The sequence below is a fragment of the Microcaecilia unicolor genome, chromosome 3 (genome assembly GCF_901765095.1).
Source record: "Microcaecilia unicolor chromosome 3, aMicUni1.1, whole genome shotgun sequence".
NCBI classification, from domain to species: domain Eukaryota; kingdom Metazoa; phylum Chordata; class Amphibia; order Gymnophiona; family Siphonopidae; genus Microcaecilia; species Microcaecilia unicolor.
The window spans coordinates 199,654,220-199,674,065 of record NC_044033.1 but is presented as its reverse complement, the minus strand read 5'-3'; the positions used below and the strand labels follow the sequence as shown (position 1 = coordinate 199,674,065).

The window sequence follows — 19,846 nt, the reverse complement described above, 5'->3', positions numbered from 1 at the left end:
TTAAAACAATGGGCCGATGTAATGGAAGTGAATTTTAAAGATTGTTTTTCAACTCTGTCTTGACCGATCAGTGCACTCAGGGTCTGTATTGTTGATTAGAAGTAATTCTGTTTAAAAATGATTGTTTAACTTTGATTGTGTGAAAATAAGTTGGAATGCAGAAGATAAGACACAGCTCTAATTAATTTGGTATGTGAAGGGGAGGATGGCACTTGTTTTCCAGGCCCAGCTTGGCCACCTGGACTTGGAGAGCATGTGACCAAGTTCCCACAGTATGGCTTGTTTATCTAAACAGAGAAGCATTCTGTAATTTTCCCTAGCTCTGAACATGAGTTCTGAGCCTAATAAAAAGGGGAGTTTCTTTCAGTGAAATCGGGAGCTCATCTGTGAGTAATGTAGGTACTGCGCAGAGGATCTGTTCCTGATCTAAAAAGCTCCTGGCTTTCGCTGTAATGGGCCCCTCCCCCAGCTGATAAGAGCCTGGATGATGTAAGGACCAGTGATGATTGTATGTATGTATTATTGCTTCTTTTCCTGGTCTAAGAACTCTTAGCATTGCTTAGATGTAGAAACCAGTGATGTAATGATTGTTTATAGCTAATCATTGTATATACCTTAATCATTGTAGAACTTAGCCCCTCTAATAAAGGTTTCATTTATCTAATATGAATCCAAAAGAATCCACGGTAGTTATTGAGTAGTCTGTGTCAGTGAGACAGGCTGTAAATCCATAGCAGTACAGCCGAGAGCTAGAGAAAAGAGGAGAAGATCCAAAACCTCACAGGTGTGTAGACATCAACAAAGTAGTGACGCAAATAGAACAAGGATGTTTAAAGATCAGGGACCTTTATTATAGTCACAAGAACGACACATGTAGGACCCGACACGGCCGTGTTTCAGCGCGTGAACCTGCCTCAGGGGTCATCAAACATGTAAGCTTATGTTGGTGGGAATACAGGTGAAAAATGTTTAAAAGAAAGTAGTCCTCTGTTAAGTCAATTGCAGTGCCTGTGGCATTCCTGCTCTTCTATGCATGAAGAGCTCCACAGGTTTGATGACCCCCCGAGGCAGGCTCACATGCCAAAACACGGCCATGTCAGGTCCTACGTGTGTCATTTTTGTGACTATAATAAAGGTCCTTGATCTTTAATTATCCTCATTGTATTCGCCTCACCACTTCATTGATGCCGAGAGGTAGGGAAGCCAGGATTCAAATCCTTCTCTTGTCAGTGACTTTCCTTGTGAACTTGGGCAAATCATTTTCACTTTCCATTGCCTCAGGTACAAAACTTAACAGGGGAAGCCCCCTGGGGCAGGACTGTACGTACAGTACCTCTATGAGTTTGCGTTTAGAAAGGCACATATTTGAATCCAAAGTAATCCTAGGAAGCTAGGTTTTCATGCGGGGGTGAGAGGCGCCCTGCCCCATCCTGGTTCCTGAATCTTAAACAGGAGGCAGCGCTGATACACGTAAGAGCCAGCCGCTGCCCCATGGAGCTTATGCACAGAGGTTTTAGGAGATTTCTTTATGTTATTATTTGTCTAGAAAAATTCTTCCTTTTAGATGCCCAGAAGGGCAGCCAGATGCTTTGTCTCCTCAAGGATCATTTAACTGATTTCCTTCAATCTTCTCAGTATAACATTACAGGACGAACTACCCTCCCGGTGTCATTTGTTCGTGAGTGTGAAAAAATAACAATTCTTAAGACACATTTTTAGTAGGAAGGTTCTGATTCTTCCTGACACGACCCGTAGGAAAGCTGTTCTTCATTTAAAGACTTGAGCTAGCTTCTTGAAGTCTCCCTGCAAGTGCTTGGTCGGATTTCCTGATTCTACTTCTATATTTTATGAATCTTCTCAATTTGAAGGATTAAAGAGTGAATAGAAATAATATTTCTAATTGTGTCAGATAGACGAGGGTTATTGGGCCTTAGAAATGATCAGGTGATAAGTACATTGTATACCTAGATTTCTTAATTTGTTTCCTTTTCTTATATTCTCTCTGTATCCTCACTATTGTTTATACTTGTATATTAATTAAAATAAAAACATAGCAAAAATGGTCAACACTGTGATCCCAACAGATGGGTGTGGGAAATCATGGGTTCAGTGAAGGTTCGCCTGGGCGGAGGAACACTGAGATCCTACGGAAAGAATACAGAGAGACAAAGGTAGTGGGAAATGGACCAGGCTGACCAGGAACAGCACTGTGTTTCGGCAGAAAGCCTGCTTCAGGAGTCTTTATGCAACATATGTTAGACCATGAAAGGGTAAATCACATTGGTACAAGCAGATAGTAGATGACGGCAGAAAAAGACCTGCACGGTCCATCCAGTCCGCCCAACAAGATAAACTCATATGTGCTACTTTTTCTGTATACCTTACCTTGATTTGTACCTGTCCTTTTCAGGGCACAGACCGTATAAGTCTGCCCAGCACTATCCCCGCCTCCCAACCACCAGCCCCGCCTCCCACCACCGGTTCTGGCACAGACCGTATAAGTCTGCCCAGCACTATCCCTGCCTCCCAACCACCAGTCCCGCCTCCCACCACCGCCTCTGGCACAGACCGTATAAGTCTGCCCAGCACCATCCCCACCTCCCGCCACCGGCTCTGCCACCCAATCTCGGCTAAGCTCCTTAGGATCCATTCTTTCTGAACAGGATTCCTTTATGTTTATCCCACGCATGTTTGAATTCCGTTACCGTTTTCATTTCCACCACCTCCCGTGGGAGGGCATTCCAAGCATCCACTACTCTCTCTGTGAAAAAATACTTCCTGACATTTTTCTTGAGTCTGCCCCCCTTCAATCTCATTTCATGTCCTCTCGTTCTACCGCCTTCGCATCTCCGGAAAAGGTTCGTTTGCAGATTAATACCTTTCAAATATTTGAACGTCTGTTTCTCCTTTCCTCCCTGTTTCTCCTTTCCTCCAGAGTATACATGTTCAGGTCAGCAAGTCTCTCCTCATACGTCTTGTAACGCAAATCCCTTACCATTCTCGTAGCTTTTCTTTGCACCGCTTCAATTCTTTTTACATTCTTAGCAAGATACGGCCTCCAAAACTGAACACAGTACTCTAGGTGGGGCCTCATCAATGATTTATACAGGGGCAACAACACCCCCTTTCTTCTGCTGGTCACACCTCTCTCTATACAGCCTAACAACCTTCTAGCTATGGCCACCACCTTTTCAGATGAGGGAGACCTTTGTCGGAAAATTGGAAATCCGGCATGAAATGAGCTGTCTCTGCTTCAGTCATGCCCTGTAGTAACAAGATGTTCCAGAAAGATGATTCACAAATAATTTGATTACTGTATCCTATGGATGTATCGTGCTCTGGATGAATTTGCATGCCCTCCCGCCCCCCAGGTTTATGAACCATCCTCCACTGCCAGGTCCCCTCTTTGCATGCATGTTTTCCCATCTTCTCCTCTCACTAGGTGATGACGGTTTACCATGCCCGCCTCTCGAAGCAAGTGAGCAAATGCAATTCCTTTGATCTGCGTGCCACTGTAGAGAACGTGCCAGCTGGTGAGTCGTCCATATGGCTTCATTGGGTGATGCACCAGGGGAAGGTTTGAGGGAGGTAGGCTTCTTTCTTTATGTTCCAAAAGCTGCTGGCGGCAGCGATTCCCATGTGCTGCCCTGCCCCCGGCACCGGACTCTTCTCTACTGCGGACACCTCTGTGGAAACAGAAAGTTGTATCAGAGAGGCGGCCGCAGTAAAGAGAAGAGGCGGTTGCTGGCAGCAGGGCAGCGTACATAAGTATTGCCATACTGGGAAAGACCAAAGGTCCATCAAGCCCAGCATCCTGTTTCCAACAGTGGCCAATCCAGGTCACAAATACCTGGCAGAAACCCAAAGAGTAGCAACATTCCATGTAGAACCCCAAAGAATATCAATATTCTGGAATCCTGAAGAGTAACAAAGATTCTAGAATTCTAAAGAATAACAAGATTCCATGCAGAATTTCAAAATGTAGCAACATTCCATGTGGAACCTCAAAGAGTAGCAAGATTCCATTCAGAATCCCAAGTACATAAGTATTGCCATACTGGGAAAGACCAAAGGTCCATCAAGGCCAGCATCCTGTTTCCAACAGTGGCCAATCCAGGTCACAAATACCCGGCAAGATCCCAAAAACGTACAAAACATTCTATACTGCTACATCATGACCTGATCCTCTTGTCTTCTTCCTATCACTTTGTAACTCCAATTGTATTTCTTCTCTGTTATGGTGATGCCATGACAGATCTTTGTAAGCCACATTGAGCCTGCAAATAGGTGGGAAAATGTGGGATACAAGCAGGGGTGTGCTGGTAAATTTTAACAACAGGCTCTTTCTCCGGACGTAGCCAGCTCTGCAGTTGGAAGGGCCAGGGGTGGCCAGGGTGGGGTGGGGGAGCAACACTTGCCTCTATCTCCTCTCTCCCTTCGTGCGGGCACGCTAGGCATACCTTTGCTGGCAGCCAATAAATGGACTGCCACCACTCCCAACGTCTTGCTCTGAGCAGCATGCTGGAACTTCTCTCACATGCTCGAGAAGTCCCAGCCTGCTACCCAGAGCTGGAAACAAGGAGCGGGGAGCAGCAGTAGTCTATTTACTTGGCTGGCGGGGCTCAGCATCCCCACCAGCAAAATAAAAGATAATTCAGCAGGGGGCCCAAGCCCACATTTTGGGAGCCAGTTGTTAAAGCAGCCATGGAGGGCCCTACTTTAACAACCGGCTCCCAAAATTCTTAAAAACTTAACAACCAGCTCTTGCAAGCCTGTGAGAGCCTGCTCCAGCACACCACTGGATACAAGTGCAATAAATAAATAAATAAATCCCAGAAATAGTGGATTTTCCCCAAGTCCATTTAATAATGGTCTATGGACTTTTCCTTTAGGAAACCGTCCAAACCTTTTTAAAACTCCGCTTAGCTAACCGCCTTTACCACATTCTCTGGCAACGAATTGCTGCCGCCGCCAGCTTTTGGAACATGAAGTAAGAAGGTAAACTCAGGGAACAGGGTGGAGGAACGAAAGGAGAGATGCCGTTTCTGAAAGAGTGATGCCTGAGGTCAGAGGCGTAGTTAGGTGAGTCGCCAGGGGTGCAGCCGCTCCCCCAATCAGACATCCGACAACGCCTATTTTTCATGTGATCTGTCACATTTAAAATACGCACTAGCACCGTCGGCAGTCTTCTCTCCGCTCCCCCCATGCCCTCTACCTGGGTACAGTTCTGCCTGAGGCCCCCGCCTCAGGTGGCCTAATGGTCGGGCCGCCCCAGGTAACAGGGGTGGATTTAGGGTAAAGAAAAGAAGTTAGAGGTTCAGCACTAGACAAACGAATGTCAGGCCTGAGCTGCAGTTTTTATATATTTAACTCTTTTTCTTTTATAAGAATAAATTCACAGTTTGCAAATAAATCTTGGAGAAAAAAAACAGGATAGACTCCATATCAACATTCAATGGCTGTGAAATACAAAACACTGTCTTGAGTGTTAATGACCTCCCTCCCCTTATCCACCCCCCCCCCCCCATCACTCTCAATGCCCCCCACCTAGAAATCTAATTTTTAAAGGTTCTTGTTTTTTTGACAGTGATGGACAGGCGGAAAGAGGGTATATACGAAAGCTTTATCCTAAGAATCCGTACCAGGTACAAAAATATACTCCTCAAGTTTTCTGTTTCTTTGTTTGGTAATCAATAGAAATCAAACAAAATAAAACATGGAAAAGAAAATAAGATGATACCTTTTTTATTGGACATAACTTAATACATTTCTTGATTAGCTTTCGAAGGTTGCCCTTCTTCGTCAGATCGGAAATAAGCAAATGTTGGGAGATGACAGTATATATAAATGAAACATCAAAGCATTTCAGTGACAGTCTAACAGGATGGGGGTGGATAGGTGAGAGACCAGGAGATATGCATGGGAACATCTTTGTTTTAATGCTCAAATTTGTCTTACCAACTACAACTACTTATGGTTTCTATAACACTACTTGACATATACGGTGCTGTACACAAACACGTTAGAGACAGATCCTGATGCACAGAGCTTACAATCTAATCAAGTCAGACAAACAGGACAATAAAGGATCGCGAAATGGCCAGAAGTTTCCCAAAATTCTCCCATGTGGGCATTCGCACTCCGAATCCCTGTCACCTTTCCCAGAAGCAAAACTTGCATGGCACTGTTGGAAGATTTAGAACCAACGTTCTATTCCCCAAACTGAAAGCATTTCTCGTTCCCTCCTGCTCCTCCTCCCTCCCATGCCCTTGCTCCCTGGGAGTGGCCATATGTATAGATGTACCAGAGGTGGTTCTACGTGATTGCTCAGTTTTTGAAGTGGGGCATATGGGGGTGTTCTGTAAAGCGGGTGCTAATATTCACAGGCCAATTACGCACATAAATGTTTACAATATGACGTATATGCAAATGTGCTTAAATGCCAAAGTTCCGCAAACACGCACATACCATATATTTTACAGTTACGTGCACAAATGGGCGGAGTCTGCATGCGACTACGCACGTAAGCCCAGCATTTAGGCTCACTTCTAAATTATCCACGTATGTGTATCTAGTTGCACCAGTAGCCTATGAAGCAGTGGCGTAGCCAAGGGTGGGGCCAAGCCTACCCACTTTGGGTTCAGGCCCACCCAGTAATAGCACACCTATGATGTGGCTGGCAGGGATCCCCAAGCCCCACCAGTCAAACTCCCAACAATTGTCTCTCCTGCATACCTTGTAAATAGCAGATCTTCGCCTGCAGCGGCCCCACAGCCTTCCCTCTGATATATTCCCGCCTATGCGGAAACAGGAAGTTGCATCAGAGGGAAGGCTGTGGGGCCAACATGAGCAGTGTGTATGAGTTACAGCTCGCTGGCGGTGAAAATCTGCTATTTAAAAGGTATGCAGGGGAGGGGGGATGTTTGAGAGACGATATGGTATGCAGGCGAGAGAGGGAGAGACCAAATCACTTGTGGGATAAGGCAGAGTTCTTCAGCCCACCCATCTTTGGCCTAGGCCCACCCAAAATTGGGTGTCTGGTTACGCCCCTGCTATGAAGGAAAGTAGGCGCCTGTTTTCCTTTATAGACTAGACACCCTCTAGACATCTAAATATTGTTGCATTCTTTAGGTGGCCCATTTACTACAGGGTTGGCCAATCCAGAACTACCAGTAATTCCCACCCCCAGTATGTGCCATTTCCAGTGCTACAAAATATTTTCAATTTTGTAGTGCCAGTGCTTACCTGGTAGTAATTGGGCAGTGCTGCACACTACCTAGTTTCCGCTGGGTTAGCATGGGAGCCCTTACCGCCACTCAGTGGCGTTCCTAGCCTCGACGACACCCGGGGCGGATCACCGATGCGCACCCCCCCCCCCGGCGAAATGACCCCCCCCCCGGGTGCACGCCGCTAGTGGGGGGGGTGTCGCGGCGCGCGCCTGTTGGCTGCGAGTTCAAATCGCTACGCTAAATTCTCTCGTTCACTGCAGCTCCCTCCCTCTGCCCCAGAACAGGAACCTGCTCCGGGGCAGAGGGAGGGAGCTGCAGCGAACGAGAGAATTTAGCGTAGCAATTCGAACTCGCAGCCGACAGGCGCGCACCGCGGCACCCCCTGGCGGCGTGCACCCGGGGCAGACCGCCCCCACTGCCCCCCCCTTGGTACGCCACTGCTGCCACTTCAATGGGTAACGGTGTTCCCCCCCCCCCCGGAAAATGGCTGCACGGCAAGGGGTTCTCTTACCGCATGGCCATTTTTTTTCCCAAAAAAAGATAGCCTTTTATTCGCTGTGGTAAAACGGGGCCTCAGCATGCGTCAAAAACATTCATTGATGCTAGTGCAGGCCCCCCCCTTTTACCGCAGGTTAGTGAAAGGAGCACTCGATGTGTTCTCAAGAGGGATCGTGTTCTGAAAAAGAGGTACCAGGTTGCGGCCGGCAGGGGGCTCCACCTTCCATAACTCGGGGCAAACGAAGCAAACTCCAAAAGGCTTGGGCTCGGCAATCGAGGGTTCCAGGTCTGTGACTTGGCAGGATAATCACCATGTCTGATAGTGATGCCACAGGGAGTCAATCAGATGCTGGCTGAGGGTTGAGCGGGGTTGGGGGGAGGGGAAGAGGATGTCATCAGGAGTGCCAAGATGGCCGCTCCCAGGAGCACAAAGGAACGGAGCTGAGGAAGTTAGGGCCCGATATTCAGCTGCAGGCGGGCAGTGCATTTGCTGTCCGCAGCTGGCGTTGAACCTGAATATTCAACGCCAGACCATTTCCGGCAACTGGCACTGACTATCCAGGTCTATTTTTAGCCATTATAAAGTTAACCAGCTATGCCAGTATTCAACACTAGCTCACTGGTTAACTTTTAGTGGTCAAAGATAGGCCTGATATTTAATGGCCTATTTTGACTGCTCAACTACTACTACTACTTAACATAGCCGGTTTGATGCTGAATATCCATGGTTAGATGCTTAAACATTATTTCACTGGCCAGGAGCCATTCCTGGTCAGTTACATAGTTTTGAATATCGAGGGGGGGGGGGCGGATGATTTGTTTTGTTTTGCACAAATCCTTGAGTAGTTGCCTCCCTTAGGTACACAGGGGAATATGGTGCCACCATGACACTTATTGAAATCAACATGCTGACTGGCTTTGAACCGGACAAGAAAGACTTGAAGAAGGTACGTGCTTATTGCATTTTAGTAATTAAATGTTCACCTTGCTTTCCCCTTTTACAAAGCTGGCGGATGGAGGTCTAAAACGGAAGAATGTGCACATGGCTAGGGGCTATGGTCTGGGTGTGTTTTGGGCAGGACTAGGACAGGCCCTAAAAAATGAATATTTATTCCCATTTCAGAAAGGGAATGAACGTCTGTGTCCAACAGACCTACACTGGGATTTCTACCTGCTACAGAGATTTCACCATTTCAGAGAAATGCTCCTGTTGAGCTGCATTGCACTACAGGGATAAGGCAGGACCAGTGGTGTAGCTACGTGGAGCCACAGGAGCCTGGGGCCCCCCCCAAAAAAAATTTCCTCTGGGCCCCTGGTTTTCCTGGCAGGCATCCCCAACCCCCACCAGCTGAAACCTTGTCCAGCACCAGTCTCTGGCACCGCTGCGTTGCCTACCCTGATCTGTCGTCCCATCATGTTCTGCACACTCCTTTTAGTGAAACTGAGCGGAGACCGGCACTGGACAAGGCTTCAGCTGGCGGGGGTTAGGGACCCCCGTCAGCCAAGGTATTTGCTGCGACAGTGGGTGGGGAGCAGCAGGGCAGCGAGGCGGCGGGGGGGGGGGGCAGCAGACCAAAATGTGCCCCCCACCTCGAGCTCTGGCTACACCCCTGGGCAAGCCCCCCCCCCCCCCCCCCATTCCACCCTAATCCACTCCAAAAGCCAAACCGACAAGGGATACTGGGCTCTGTGACAGCTGCAAGAAAAATAAATAATGACTTAGATAAATGTTTGTTACTAGTCCCACAACATAAACCTTTATGTGTCTCTTATGACCTGTTGGTATGTTAGATGTTTATTTTTCTAAAATGGATCTTTAGACCACATGTAACCAGTGCATAAATGTCCATTTCTACATATACTTTAGAACAGACTGTTGTCAGGAGTTCCTGTTCTAAAACACTTGTCTTGATTTCAACATCCTTTTTAAAATGCTGCTCCACCTCCCTTAGCCACACCTGCGGCTTGGCGCTGAATTCAAGTAGACCGTGCACGTCTGGGGAGCCTTTAATTGGAGCAGCAGCAGAATGTCCCTGGCATCTAAACTGTGAACTTTCAAGTTTGTAAAGGGCTCTTCCTTCAGAGGACCACAGGAAACCAACTTTTTGGTTGATTATCCTATGGATCTAGCAAAAAGGTGTCAGGCAGCCTGCAAACAGCTCTCACTGTTCTTTAGGTGTAAGGTAGCCAGTGATTTAATTCTCCCCCCCCCCCCCCCATAAATTGTGGCCCTTGTATTCTCTCAGTCATGAACAGCAGGAAAACCATCAAGTACCAGGCACTTTTCTATCTAAGCCATTGTAAGAGCCCAGGAGGTCGAAGCAAGACTTCTCAGCATCACCGTTTTGGCATCACCATTTCAGCACCGCCAAAATGGAGCAGAACTTAAGGCCACGAGAATTTTGGGAGAATGGAATTTTGGACACAGTGCAGGCAAAAGCCTATACTTCTCTCCCCCCCCCCCCCCTTCCCCCAGCACTGCATCCAAAATTCCAGCTGCCCCAAATTCTTGCAGCCTTAAATTCTGCACTGTTTTGGCAGCACTGAAATGGCGACGGCAAAACGGCAAAAGTTCACATTTCCCCAGGAGGTCCACCTAGTGATAGGACACGGTAAAAGTGTAGTGAGATTTGGTGTGGCTTTAGACATGGTGCATGAGGTCAACCTTTACACATTCCAGGAAGGGGGAATGCCACAGTTATTACCAGATTGCATTTGACCAGTGGGGTTCAGGTTCCGCAGTAAAATCGATCGTTCATGCGGATTATCTTGTGAACCTGAAGGGAGGGAAACTGGAAAGGATGATGTGGAAATGTGTTTTCACAGGAGGGTGGGAGACATTTGAACTGGATTTCCAATGGAGTTGTACAAGCTAGAACAGTGACAGAATTCAAGTGTCTATAAGACGGACAAACATATTTACTCAGCGTTAGGTGGGTAGGGATCCAAAGATTCTTATTGCAATAGCTTCTTTATCATTGGTATGATATGTTTGATTTTGGGAAGGGGGAAGAGGTTCAAAGAGGTGTGGCTTGTTCAGACTATTGGTACTTGTGGTAGTTTATTCAACAGGTAGGTTACTAAAAACTGGAGGGGAGGGAAGGGAGGTTTGGAAGAGCTGGATAGTGAAAGGGAAAAACCGTTAAAACATCAATAAAGGATTTTATCCTCTTACACCTCAGTAATATATCTTGCAACTTAGCCCGTTGAATAAAGTATTTGAAGACTAGGTTTATTTGCTGTATCCTCCGTAAAATATGTTGAAAATAAAAACGGAGGACAAGGGGGGGGGGTTATATGTTGGGTAGGAGATGAGGGGATAAATATGTGAAAAGATTGACGATAGACTTCATCTTGATGTCTTGATTACGTATGTTCTGATATTAGACACCTTGTATATATATTTGTTTTGTTATGTTTCCTTTGCAATGTCATCAATAAAAATGGTTGAAACGTAAGACAGACAAACAGGGCCCTTAGGAAGGGAGGGGGAAGACAACAGATAAAGGAAGGGGAGAGGAGCTGACCAGTCCATCTCTGTTTCCGTAATGCTGCCTCGCTGACTTCCTGTTGTCCACTTCTTCACACTCAGCTCACCAATGACGTGGAAAACTACATCTCCCGGTTTGAAACCCGGACCACCGCCAACAACGGAACCGTGATCATTTACCTGGATAAGGTGAGGGGAACAAGCTGGCAGCAGCCAGTGGGGTGGTTTACGGGACACCGTGGAATAGTTTTAATGGGGGGGGGGAGAGAGAAGGAGCAGGTGGAAGAGGAGAAAATGTTCTGATTGAATTCATGCCATTTGCTTACAGGATACATGAGAATTTGGGGGAGGGTCCCAGGCCAACACTTCCTCCTTCTATTTAGCTGTACAAATTCAGGAATCAAATACTTGGGGGTGGGGGAGAGGGATAAGGAACCTGTTTCTTTTATTCTTAGCTGAAGCCATGGACCAAATGACACAGCTTCTCAAAATCACAAAGGGGCCCTTTTTTACTAAGTTTATTTATTTAATTGTTACATTTGTATCCCACATTTTCCCACCTATTTGCAGGCTCAATGTGGCTTGCATAGTACCGTAAAGGTATTCGCCAATTCCGGTATGAACAAATACAGTAATGTTGTGGTAGAATAAGGTTCGTGTGTACAGACACATTAGGGAATCGTACAGAGGAAGAGTTATTATATGTCCATTACGAGCTTTGGTTTCGTTGTGTTGCAGGGTACAGGCATTTAAGTTGGGTCGGTAGGGTATGCCTTTTTGAACAGGTTAGTTTTTAATGATTTCCGGAAATTTAAGTGATCATAAGTTGTTTTCACGGCTTTTGGTAATGCGTTCCATAGTTCTGTGCTTATGTAGGAAAAGCTGGATGCATAAGTTGATTTGTTTTTGAGTCCTTTGCAGCTTGGGTAGTGGAGATTTAGGTATGTTCGTGTTGATCCTGTTATGTTTCTGGTTGGTAGGTCTTTGAGGTCTGTCATGTATCCTGGGGCTTCACTGTAGATAATTTTATGAACCAGCTGTGGTAAAAAGCGGCCTTAGTGTGTTCATACACGGGTTTTTCCCCCAAACAGGCCATTTTTAATGCGTTTTAATGGCCATATGCTAATATTGAGATTAGTGCACAGCCATTAAAAAATTAGCACGCGTGTGCTTCCTGACATCTATTGTATAGGCAGTAATGTAGCTGCGCTAACTGATTAGCACAGGAACCCCCCCACTCAAAAAAATGTTTAAAAATATTTTAGTGCATGGTTACCACGTGCATATTTGACACTTACTGCAGGACACCATTTTAAGCTGTGTTAGGCGAACGTTAGTGGAAAGGGCCCCAAAGTGACCAAGCTGTGATTACTGCACCTGATCCACCATCCCAAAGGACAATGGTGGGGAGGGGCACATTTGTTGGGTTAAGACAGCAGCCTGACATTAAAAGTGATAAAGTTTCATTTGAAATTCTTCTGCTAGAGGGGTCGACAGAATGTTCCCATTCTCCACCCCCACCTGTCCCAATACTTTCCCCCTGGACCCAGGTAGCTGAAAAAGGCCCCATGCCACCCCCTTCCCTTCCCACATTAAAATTCCAGGGATCTTTGTGAATGGGGGGGTCAAGTCATCTGAAAGAAGTTAGGACCCCCCCCCCCCCCCCGTCCCCCTTACTCGGGAATTAATTTTTGTCACCACTGCTTTTCTCTGGTGGTGAATTTTGGGGGGCAAAAACTACGTACAGTGGAGGTTCGATGATTCCTACGGAAAGTAGTTGGGTCAAGGAGAAGGAAGTAGGACAAGTGGGCTCTATCCAAACACGAGGGAGACGTATGAGTTTCCAAATCTTTATTGAGGAACAATCAAACAACTCGACACAGCTGCCATGTTTTGGCGCAGATGCGCCTGCGTCAGGAGTCTTATAATGAGATAACCTGGTGTTTCCTTGTTACACAATATAATTACAAGGAACAATGCACAGTTAAAAATCCAAAGTAATGGCAATAAGCGAGGAGTCCAGCAAGGAGTTCCAGTTAAAGTGTCGAGTCGTTTGATTGTTCCTCAATAAAGATTTGGAAACATACGTCTCCCTCGTGTTTGGATAGAGCCCACTTGTCCTACTCCCTTCTCCTTGACCTGATGGTGTATTTTGGGTGTCAAGGGCTGGTTTTGTGTTTGTTATCTTTTGGAGTCAACTGGGGAGGGATGAGGGAGTCCTCCGATGACTCATTTGAGATGCACTGAGGCTTTGTTGAGGTCTGTCCCCAGGAGAGTGTGGCGTTTGCTGTGTAACAAGTAGCCAACAGTTCTCTAATGAGTTGTCCGATGACCTGGTAAAGGTAGGGACCCATGGCTAGTCTGTGCAACCTCTGGAAAAATGTTTCCTGCTCCTACATGATGTGGCTGACCACTGATGTGTTGACCCTTTGGCTTTACACACAGGTCTCCACCGATCAGGACACGGTCATTGGGTTTAAGATTCACAAGTACTTCCCAGTGGCACTTCTCCAGCCAGCAGCCATCACCATCTATGAATATTATGACCAAGGTAGGTAGGATTGAGTTTCTCATGCTGCCCTGTACGCTTAGGGGTCGATATCCACAAGAGAGACATGGCTAAAATCGGGCTGTGGCCAGTCAAATCTACCTACTACTACTACTACTATTTAGCATTTCTATAGCGCTACAAGGCGTACGCAGCGCTGCACAAACATAGAAGAAAGACAGTACCTGCTCAAAGAGCTTACAATCTAATAGACAAAAAATAAAGTAAGCAAATCAAATCAATTAATGTGAACGGGAAGGAAGAGAGGAGGGTAGGTGGAGGCGAGTGGTTACAAGTGGTTACGAGTCAAAAGCAATGTTAAAGAGGTGGGCTTTCAGTCTAGATTTAAAGGTGGCCAAGGATGGTGCAAGACATAGGGGCTCAGGAAGTTTTACCCTGTTAAAACTCTGGTTGCTTAATCGTCTATATTAATGGGGTTGAAACCACAAGCTGCACCCTTTGAACCAACTAAAAAGAGGTGGTGTTAGCACTTCATTGATAGGTGTGTAAAAAAATGAAAAATTCATCTCATTTTTATCTCACCCCCTTGGCACTTTCTGATTACCAGTCCCCTAGTGTTTGGAGATGATTCAGAAATCCTAGATTAGGACTAGATGGAGGGAGGAAGTGGTCAACCATAAAATCAAGTAGGAAATGTGAGACCTTACCTACTAGATCAGATACAGAGGCATCTCAGCCAGTCTCCCATCCGCAGCCGAAAGCGGGGTGAGCGTGGAGAGTGGTCCCTCCCCCACCAGCCCCTCAAGTTCCCTCATGGTTTCAGGATACAGAAGACACTCCTCCCCCTGTTAAACAATAGTCCCTGACTTATCAGCCTCTCCCCTCAAATGTTACCCCCCCCCCCATTTCCTTCCACAGGGTCCCACAGTGAAGAGTGGGGGGGGGGGGGTAACTGCACCGTGTGAACAGCGAAATTTCCTTATACATCAGATTCTGACACAACAGACCTCAAATTGCTTTTTTTCAGAAAAAAACAAAAGGTCTAAGTGCTATTTTTCAAAAAAGCTGATGAGATATCCTTATTGATAGATATCTGAACATTACAAGAAGCCCTTTTATATGGATTTTCTTCCCTTCTACAGCCAAGCGATGCACCAAGTTCTATCATCTGCCGAACCAGAGCGGAGAGCTGAGGAAGCTGTGTCAAGGGCAGGTTTGCGTCTGCGCCGAAGGTATTGAACGCCGGACCCTGGCTGCAGTAGACAGAGCAGGATCAGAGCATCTCAACGCACAGGGAAACCGCAAGGCCTCTCTCTCATTTTCCCATGCCCCCTCTCATTGCAAATACTACAGAGACCCCCAGTTCTACCATCCCCCGTGCCCATTCCAGGCTTTAATGAACTGCCATACCATGTTGAGGTCAAGTCAACACTCTATACCAGTGAAGTGGTCCCTTATGTGGTAGGGCAGTCCTAAGTGTGCTGTGGGGGTCGATCTATACATCTGCCCCCATTTTCATATCTCCCCAGGTCCTTTTTATTTAGTGGAGGGGGGAGGGAGAGGAGGAAAGTTGTGGTATTAACTGAATTACCATCATCTGCAGAGAAAAAAAGGGAGAGGTTAAATTTTGATTTGAAAAACGTGAGGCCAAAACTAATCCTAAGTGACTTAAATTGACCCTTGCCTGTTAAAAATAACCGAGTCATTTGGTTAGAAACTTGTGATAGTTTTAATAGAGGTCTAAATGTTTTCCCTCTCTTTTGGTTTCCCCAGAAAAATGCCCCTCACAGCAGGACACTGACGACATCCCTACGGTACTGGATCTGGTGAACGAAGCCTGCAGATCAGGAGTGGATTTTGGTAAGAGTCTCCCCACCCCCACAGAAGGACAGGCGTGATGTCACACAGAGCAGGGGCTTGGGGGAGGTATCCGATGTCATAAATGACATCACACATGACCTCCTCTTTCCCTATGGATGGTCCCGCTCCCTACTCGGCATTGAGGTTCGAGTGTATGAGTGTGTGGAAAAGGGAGACTCGATCCTGAAGGAGCCAGAGCTCTTTCTGAAAAAATCTTGTCTTTGGTCTCCTCAGTTTACAAGACCAAACTGGTGAATTCTGAACAAAGGGACAGTTATTTTTACCATGATATGAGAATTCTTGACGTCATCAAGGAAGGTAAGTGATTTATACAGCTTTCAAGGAAGCTCTGGTTGGTTCTAATTTTGTTTTGAAAAACCTCCTTTTCCCCAAAAATACTTTGATCTGTGGTGCCCCATCAGGACAGTGACACCGTTCCCTCCACTTTACCCCCCCAGGTACAGACATGAAGGCATCAGAAACATCAACCAGCCGAAGATTCATCAACCACATGGCGTGCGAAGAGAAGCTGAGACTGGAAGCCAACAAGGATTATTTAATCATGGGCATGACTTCTGACCTCTGGGAAACACAAGCTGAGTGAGTGACAGAAACTTCCAGAAGGGTCTGTTCAACCATCAGGCAAACTAGGTTGCCACCTAGGGCAGCAGCTTCAGGGGGATGGGGGTGGCAAAATGATAGATTGGGACAAACATACAAACAAAAAAAATCATTAGCACATACGATTACAGTTTGAAGAATTTTTACAGGATGACTTTAGGAAGGGTGGTGAACGGATAATCACAACTGTGGAGTTTAAAGAATCTTGAGGCCTAAATTAATGGGGGGGGGGGGGGTCCAAGACTGAAATTTTGTCTAGATGGCTAATATCTGTCCATGATGGGCAGCTTTTTCTCGAAATCCATTGTTGAGGAAGGGAGAGAGGAAGAGATATTTCATGTTGTTTGTAAGGGTTCAGACCAATATTTTGTTTGCATTGTTTAAATCCCCTTTTTTTAGATTTTCTCTCTCCCACTCCCCCTTTTTTTCATTTTCTTAGGATGACCTACGTTCTGAGCAGCAGTACCTACATCCGCTGGTGGCCGGAAGAGGAGCTGTTCCAGCAGGATGAATACCAAGATTTTGGCCAAGTTTTGCAGCTCTTCACAGACCACATCAAAACGTTTGGCTGTGAGACGTAACTTTCGCTTGTCCATCCGCACCCCGCCTTCGCTGACCGGGTTGCTTCTTTCTGAATCATGCAGACTTTCTTTTGATTTCATAAGTGTCAAATAAAGTTTTTGTAATCATTTTTTTCCACAAATTTATCATTTGTACTTGAATCTGATCTCCACATGTGGCACGGCACAGCTGATCGCCAGATCTGTCGTGCCGTGGAGTCTCACCTTTCTATAAAAACACTTCTTGAGGCTTTTTAAGAGGATAATTAAGGAACATCCATGCATTTCCACACTACAGAAGTTGGTTAGGTAGGCCTTTAAGCATAGGCGGTCGGTGGCGAAAGGGGCGGGGTTTACATCCATAATTGTCTGACAACACACAGAAAAAAAATAAGTAAAAATAAAATAATCACAATTAATACCTTTTATTAAATTTAGATATTAGATATGTATCATATGTCAAAGAATAAAGTGGTTGCTCAAAGCATATACTAACCACAATTGCTCAACTGCAAAACACTATGCACAACTTTGTGCAAAAACACACTCATAACCTTACTGTACCATAAATATTACACTGGGCAGAACCTAATACACCAATATACCACCCAGACCGTCAACAATATTGAAACAAGGGATCATAATATCACAATTCTCATGTAGAGCCACAAAACACCCTTTTAGGGTGGATAGTGTTCACAATGAGCTCCTTTTATTAACGACCAAAATTAGCAAATAAAACAAAACCAAAAAATATGCTGATATCTTCTTATTTGACTTTTTGGCTAGTTTTCAGAGGCCAAAAACTCCTTTAAGTCAGAACGAGCATACTGTCCTGACCTGGAGAATTAGGTTTTGATCTCCGAAAGCTAGTCACAACAATGTATTTAATCCAATACAAAGGTGTCACCTTATTTTTTTTTTTTAATTTTTGTAACTATTTATTAACTTTTAAAGTGGACTAACATGGCTGCCACATTACTTCATCCTAAATTTAAAATAAAATTCTTTTTTCTACCTTTGCTATCTGCCCGTTCTAATTGTGTTGGTCCTGGTCTCTGGTTACTGCTTCTCTGTTTTCTTTTAACTCTCTTTCCATGGGTCTCCTGTCCAAGTGCCATTTTTTTCTCTTCTGTCTTCTTCACCTCTTCCATAACAACTAAAATCAACACTTATCTGTTCCTTTCAGCTTTCTTCCATATTTTGTTACCTAGCCATTCAGATTTCACTCATATTATCGTGTCTTCCATCTCCCTTTTTTTTTTTACTGCACCTACCTACAAGTTTTCATCTCTTTTCCTCACTCTGGCCCTACCATTCTCCTTTCTCTTATTCCTCAGTCTTTCACTAGCTTCTTCATCTCTCCCACTGTCATTCAGCGTCTCCTCTCTCCTTACCTCTGCCATCCAGCATCTCCTCCTTTTCTGTTTCTATCACCTGCCATCCAGCATGTTTCCTGTCTCTCTTTCTCCCACCACCATCCACATTGCATCTCCCCTCTCTACCCCTGTCATCCAGCATCTCCTGTTTCTATTTCTATCACCTGCAACCCAGTATCTTCTCTCACTCTCCCACCACCATCCAGCATTACCTTTCTCTCACACCTGCCATCCTGCATCCCCTCTCTTGTCTCTCTCTCACCCCTGCCACCATAAAGTATCTCATCTCTGTCTCTTTCCCTTACCCCCACCATCCAGCATTGCCCCTTCTCCCCCCCATGCAGTTTTACTTCTACCTCTCTCACCTCCTCTCTGTCTCTCCCTGTAACCAATATCTCCTCTGTTTCTTCACATACCTCATACCCCTATCATCCAGCAGTGCCTGCAATGCCCATTGTCTCTCTCCTCTACTCTCCATCACTATTCAGTCCCTCCCAGCCGTTAGCTATCACCTTCCGTTTTTCCAACACCACCTCCGCCGGTTTTCTGCATTGATTTGATCGCCTGTACGTTCGCTGTATTGGCGGTGCCTTGGCTTCGGCAACTGGATCGCAGATCGGGGATTGTGTCTGCGCCGGTCAGCTGGCTCCTGTCGGGCCTGAGGGGGTGGCGGTAACCGTTACCCTGCGCATCTCGGTTCGTCACTGGCTGTTGCCCCATCTTGTGTGAAGTCGGCTGCAGTTCCTGTTCCTCCCCACCTATTCACTGCCACCTGCAACTGCAGCACTTCAGTGTTCCTTCTTCTTGTATCTCTGCCACCGGTCCCGCGCTAATAAGCAATGATAGAAGAGCGCGGGACCCGACTCTACAGCGTCGCTAGTGCTTCCTGTGATGGTTCTGCCTCTTCCGATGTAAACTTCCGGGACCGGCATAAGAAACGCTAGTGGCGCTGCAGAGAGCCGGGTCCTGTGCTCTTCTATCTTTGTATATGAGCGTGTGTCCGGTAGCAGCAATGCAGCGGGAGGGAGTGAAACATTTGCAGACCAGCCTCCCCAAGCCTCTTATATGGGGCGCCTATGCCTTTAAGGACAGGGGCCACTACATGAAGTGGGTCAGAGGTCAGTGTATGGGTCAGAGAACAGGAATCAGAACTTCTATGTCCTGCAATGACTCTCTGTGTGTGATTTCAGGGTGAGTCACTTTATCTCTCTGTGCCGCAATTCTAATCCCCGGTTCTGTCACTGACTCTGTATATGCGACAGGGCCGACTCCCATGTCCCCCTCTGTACTGCTATGGATTTACAGCCTGTCTCACTGACACACACTACTCAATAATTACCTTGGATTCTTTTGGATTCGTATTAGATAAATGAAACCTTTATTAGAGGTGCTAAAATCTACAATGATTAAGATATATACAATGGTTAGCTATATACATACAATGATTAGCTATATAAACAATCACTACATCACTGGTCTCTACATCTAAGCAATGCTAAGAGTTCTTAGACCAGGAAAAGAAGCAATAATACACTATACATACAATCATCACTGGTCCTTACATCATCCAGCTGATGATAAGAGCTGAACTTCCAAAAACAAGAACCATCCTCCCCTTTGCATACCAAATTAATTCTTATCTTCCAACTTGTTTTTGTATTTACAAGGAAAGTTACTTTTGGTCAAAGACAGAAGATTTC

At 45.9% G+C, this 19,846-nt stretch overlaps 1 protein-coding gene across 2 annotated transcripts in view; it reads left to right on the top strand.

The window, feature by feature from the left end:
• Nucleotides 1-16,901, top strand: part of LOC115466075 (complement C3-like) — a 65,403-nt gene extending 48,502 nt beyond the window's left edge. For both annotated transcript variants that reach the window (XM_030197088.1, XM_030197090.1), the window contains exons 32-41: nucleotides 3,443-3,533; nucleotides 5,588-5,645; nucleotides 8,587-8,674; nucleotides 11,320-11,406; nucleotides 13,663-13,768; nucleotides 14,869-14,958; nucleotides 15,500-15,586; nucleotides 15,821-15,904; nucleotides 16,045-16,186; nucleotides 16,647-16,901. In XM_030197088.1, coding sequence (XP_030052948.1) covers nucleotides 3,443-3,533; nucleotides 5,588-5,645; nucleotides 8,587-8,674; nucleotides 11,320-11,406; nucleotides 13,663-13,768; nucleotides 14,869-14,958; nucleotides 15,500-15,586; nucleotides 15,821-15,904; nucleotides 16,045-16,186; nucleotides 16,647-16,788 — 975 coding nt within the window. In that variant the 3' untranslated portion in view covers nucleotides 16,789-16,901. The remainder of the gene's footprint in view (nucleotides 1-3,442; nucleotides 3,534-5,587; nucleotides 5,646-8,586; nucleotides 8,675-11,319; nucleotides 11,407-13,662; nucleotides 13,769-14,868; nucleotides 14,959-15,499; nucleotides 15,587-15,820; nucleotides 15,905-16,044; nucleotides 16,187-16,646) is intronic.
• The last annotated feature ends 2,945 nt before the right edge of the window (nucleotides 16,902-19,846 follow it).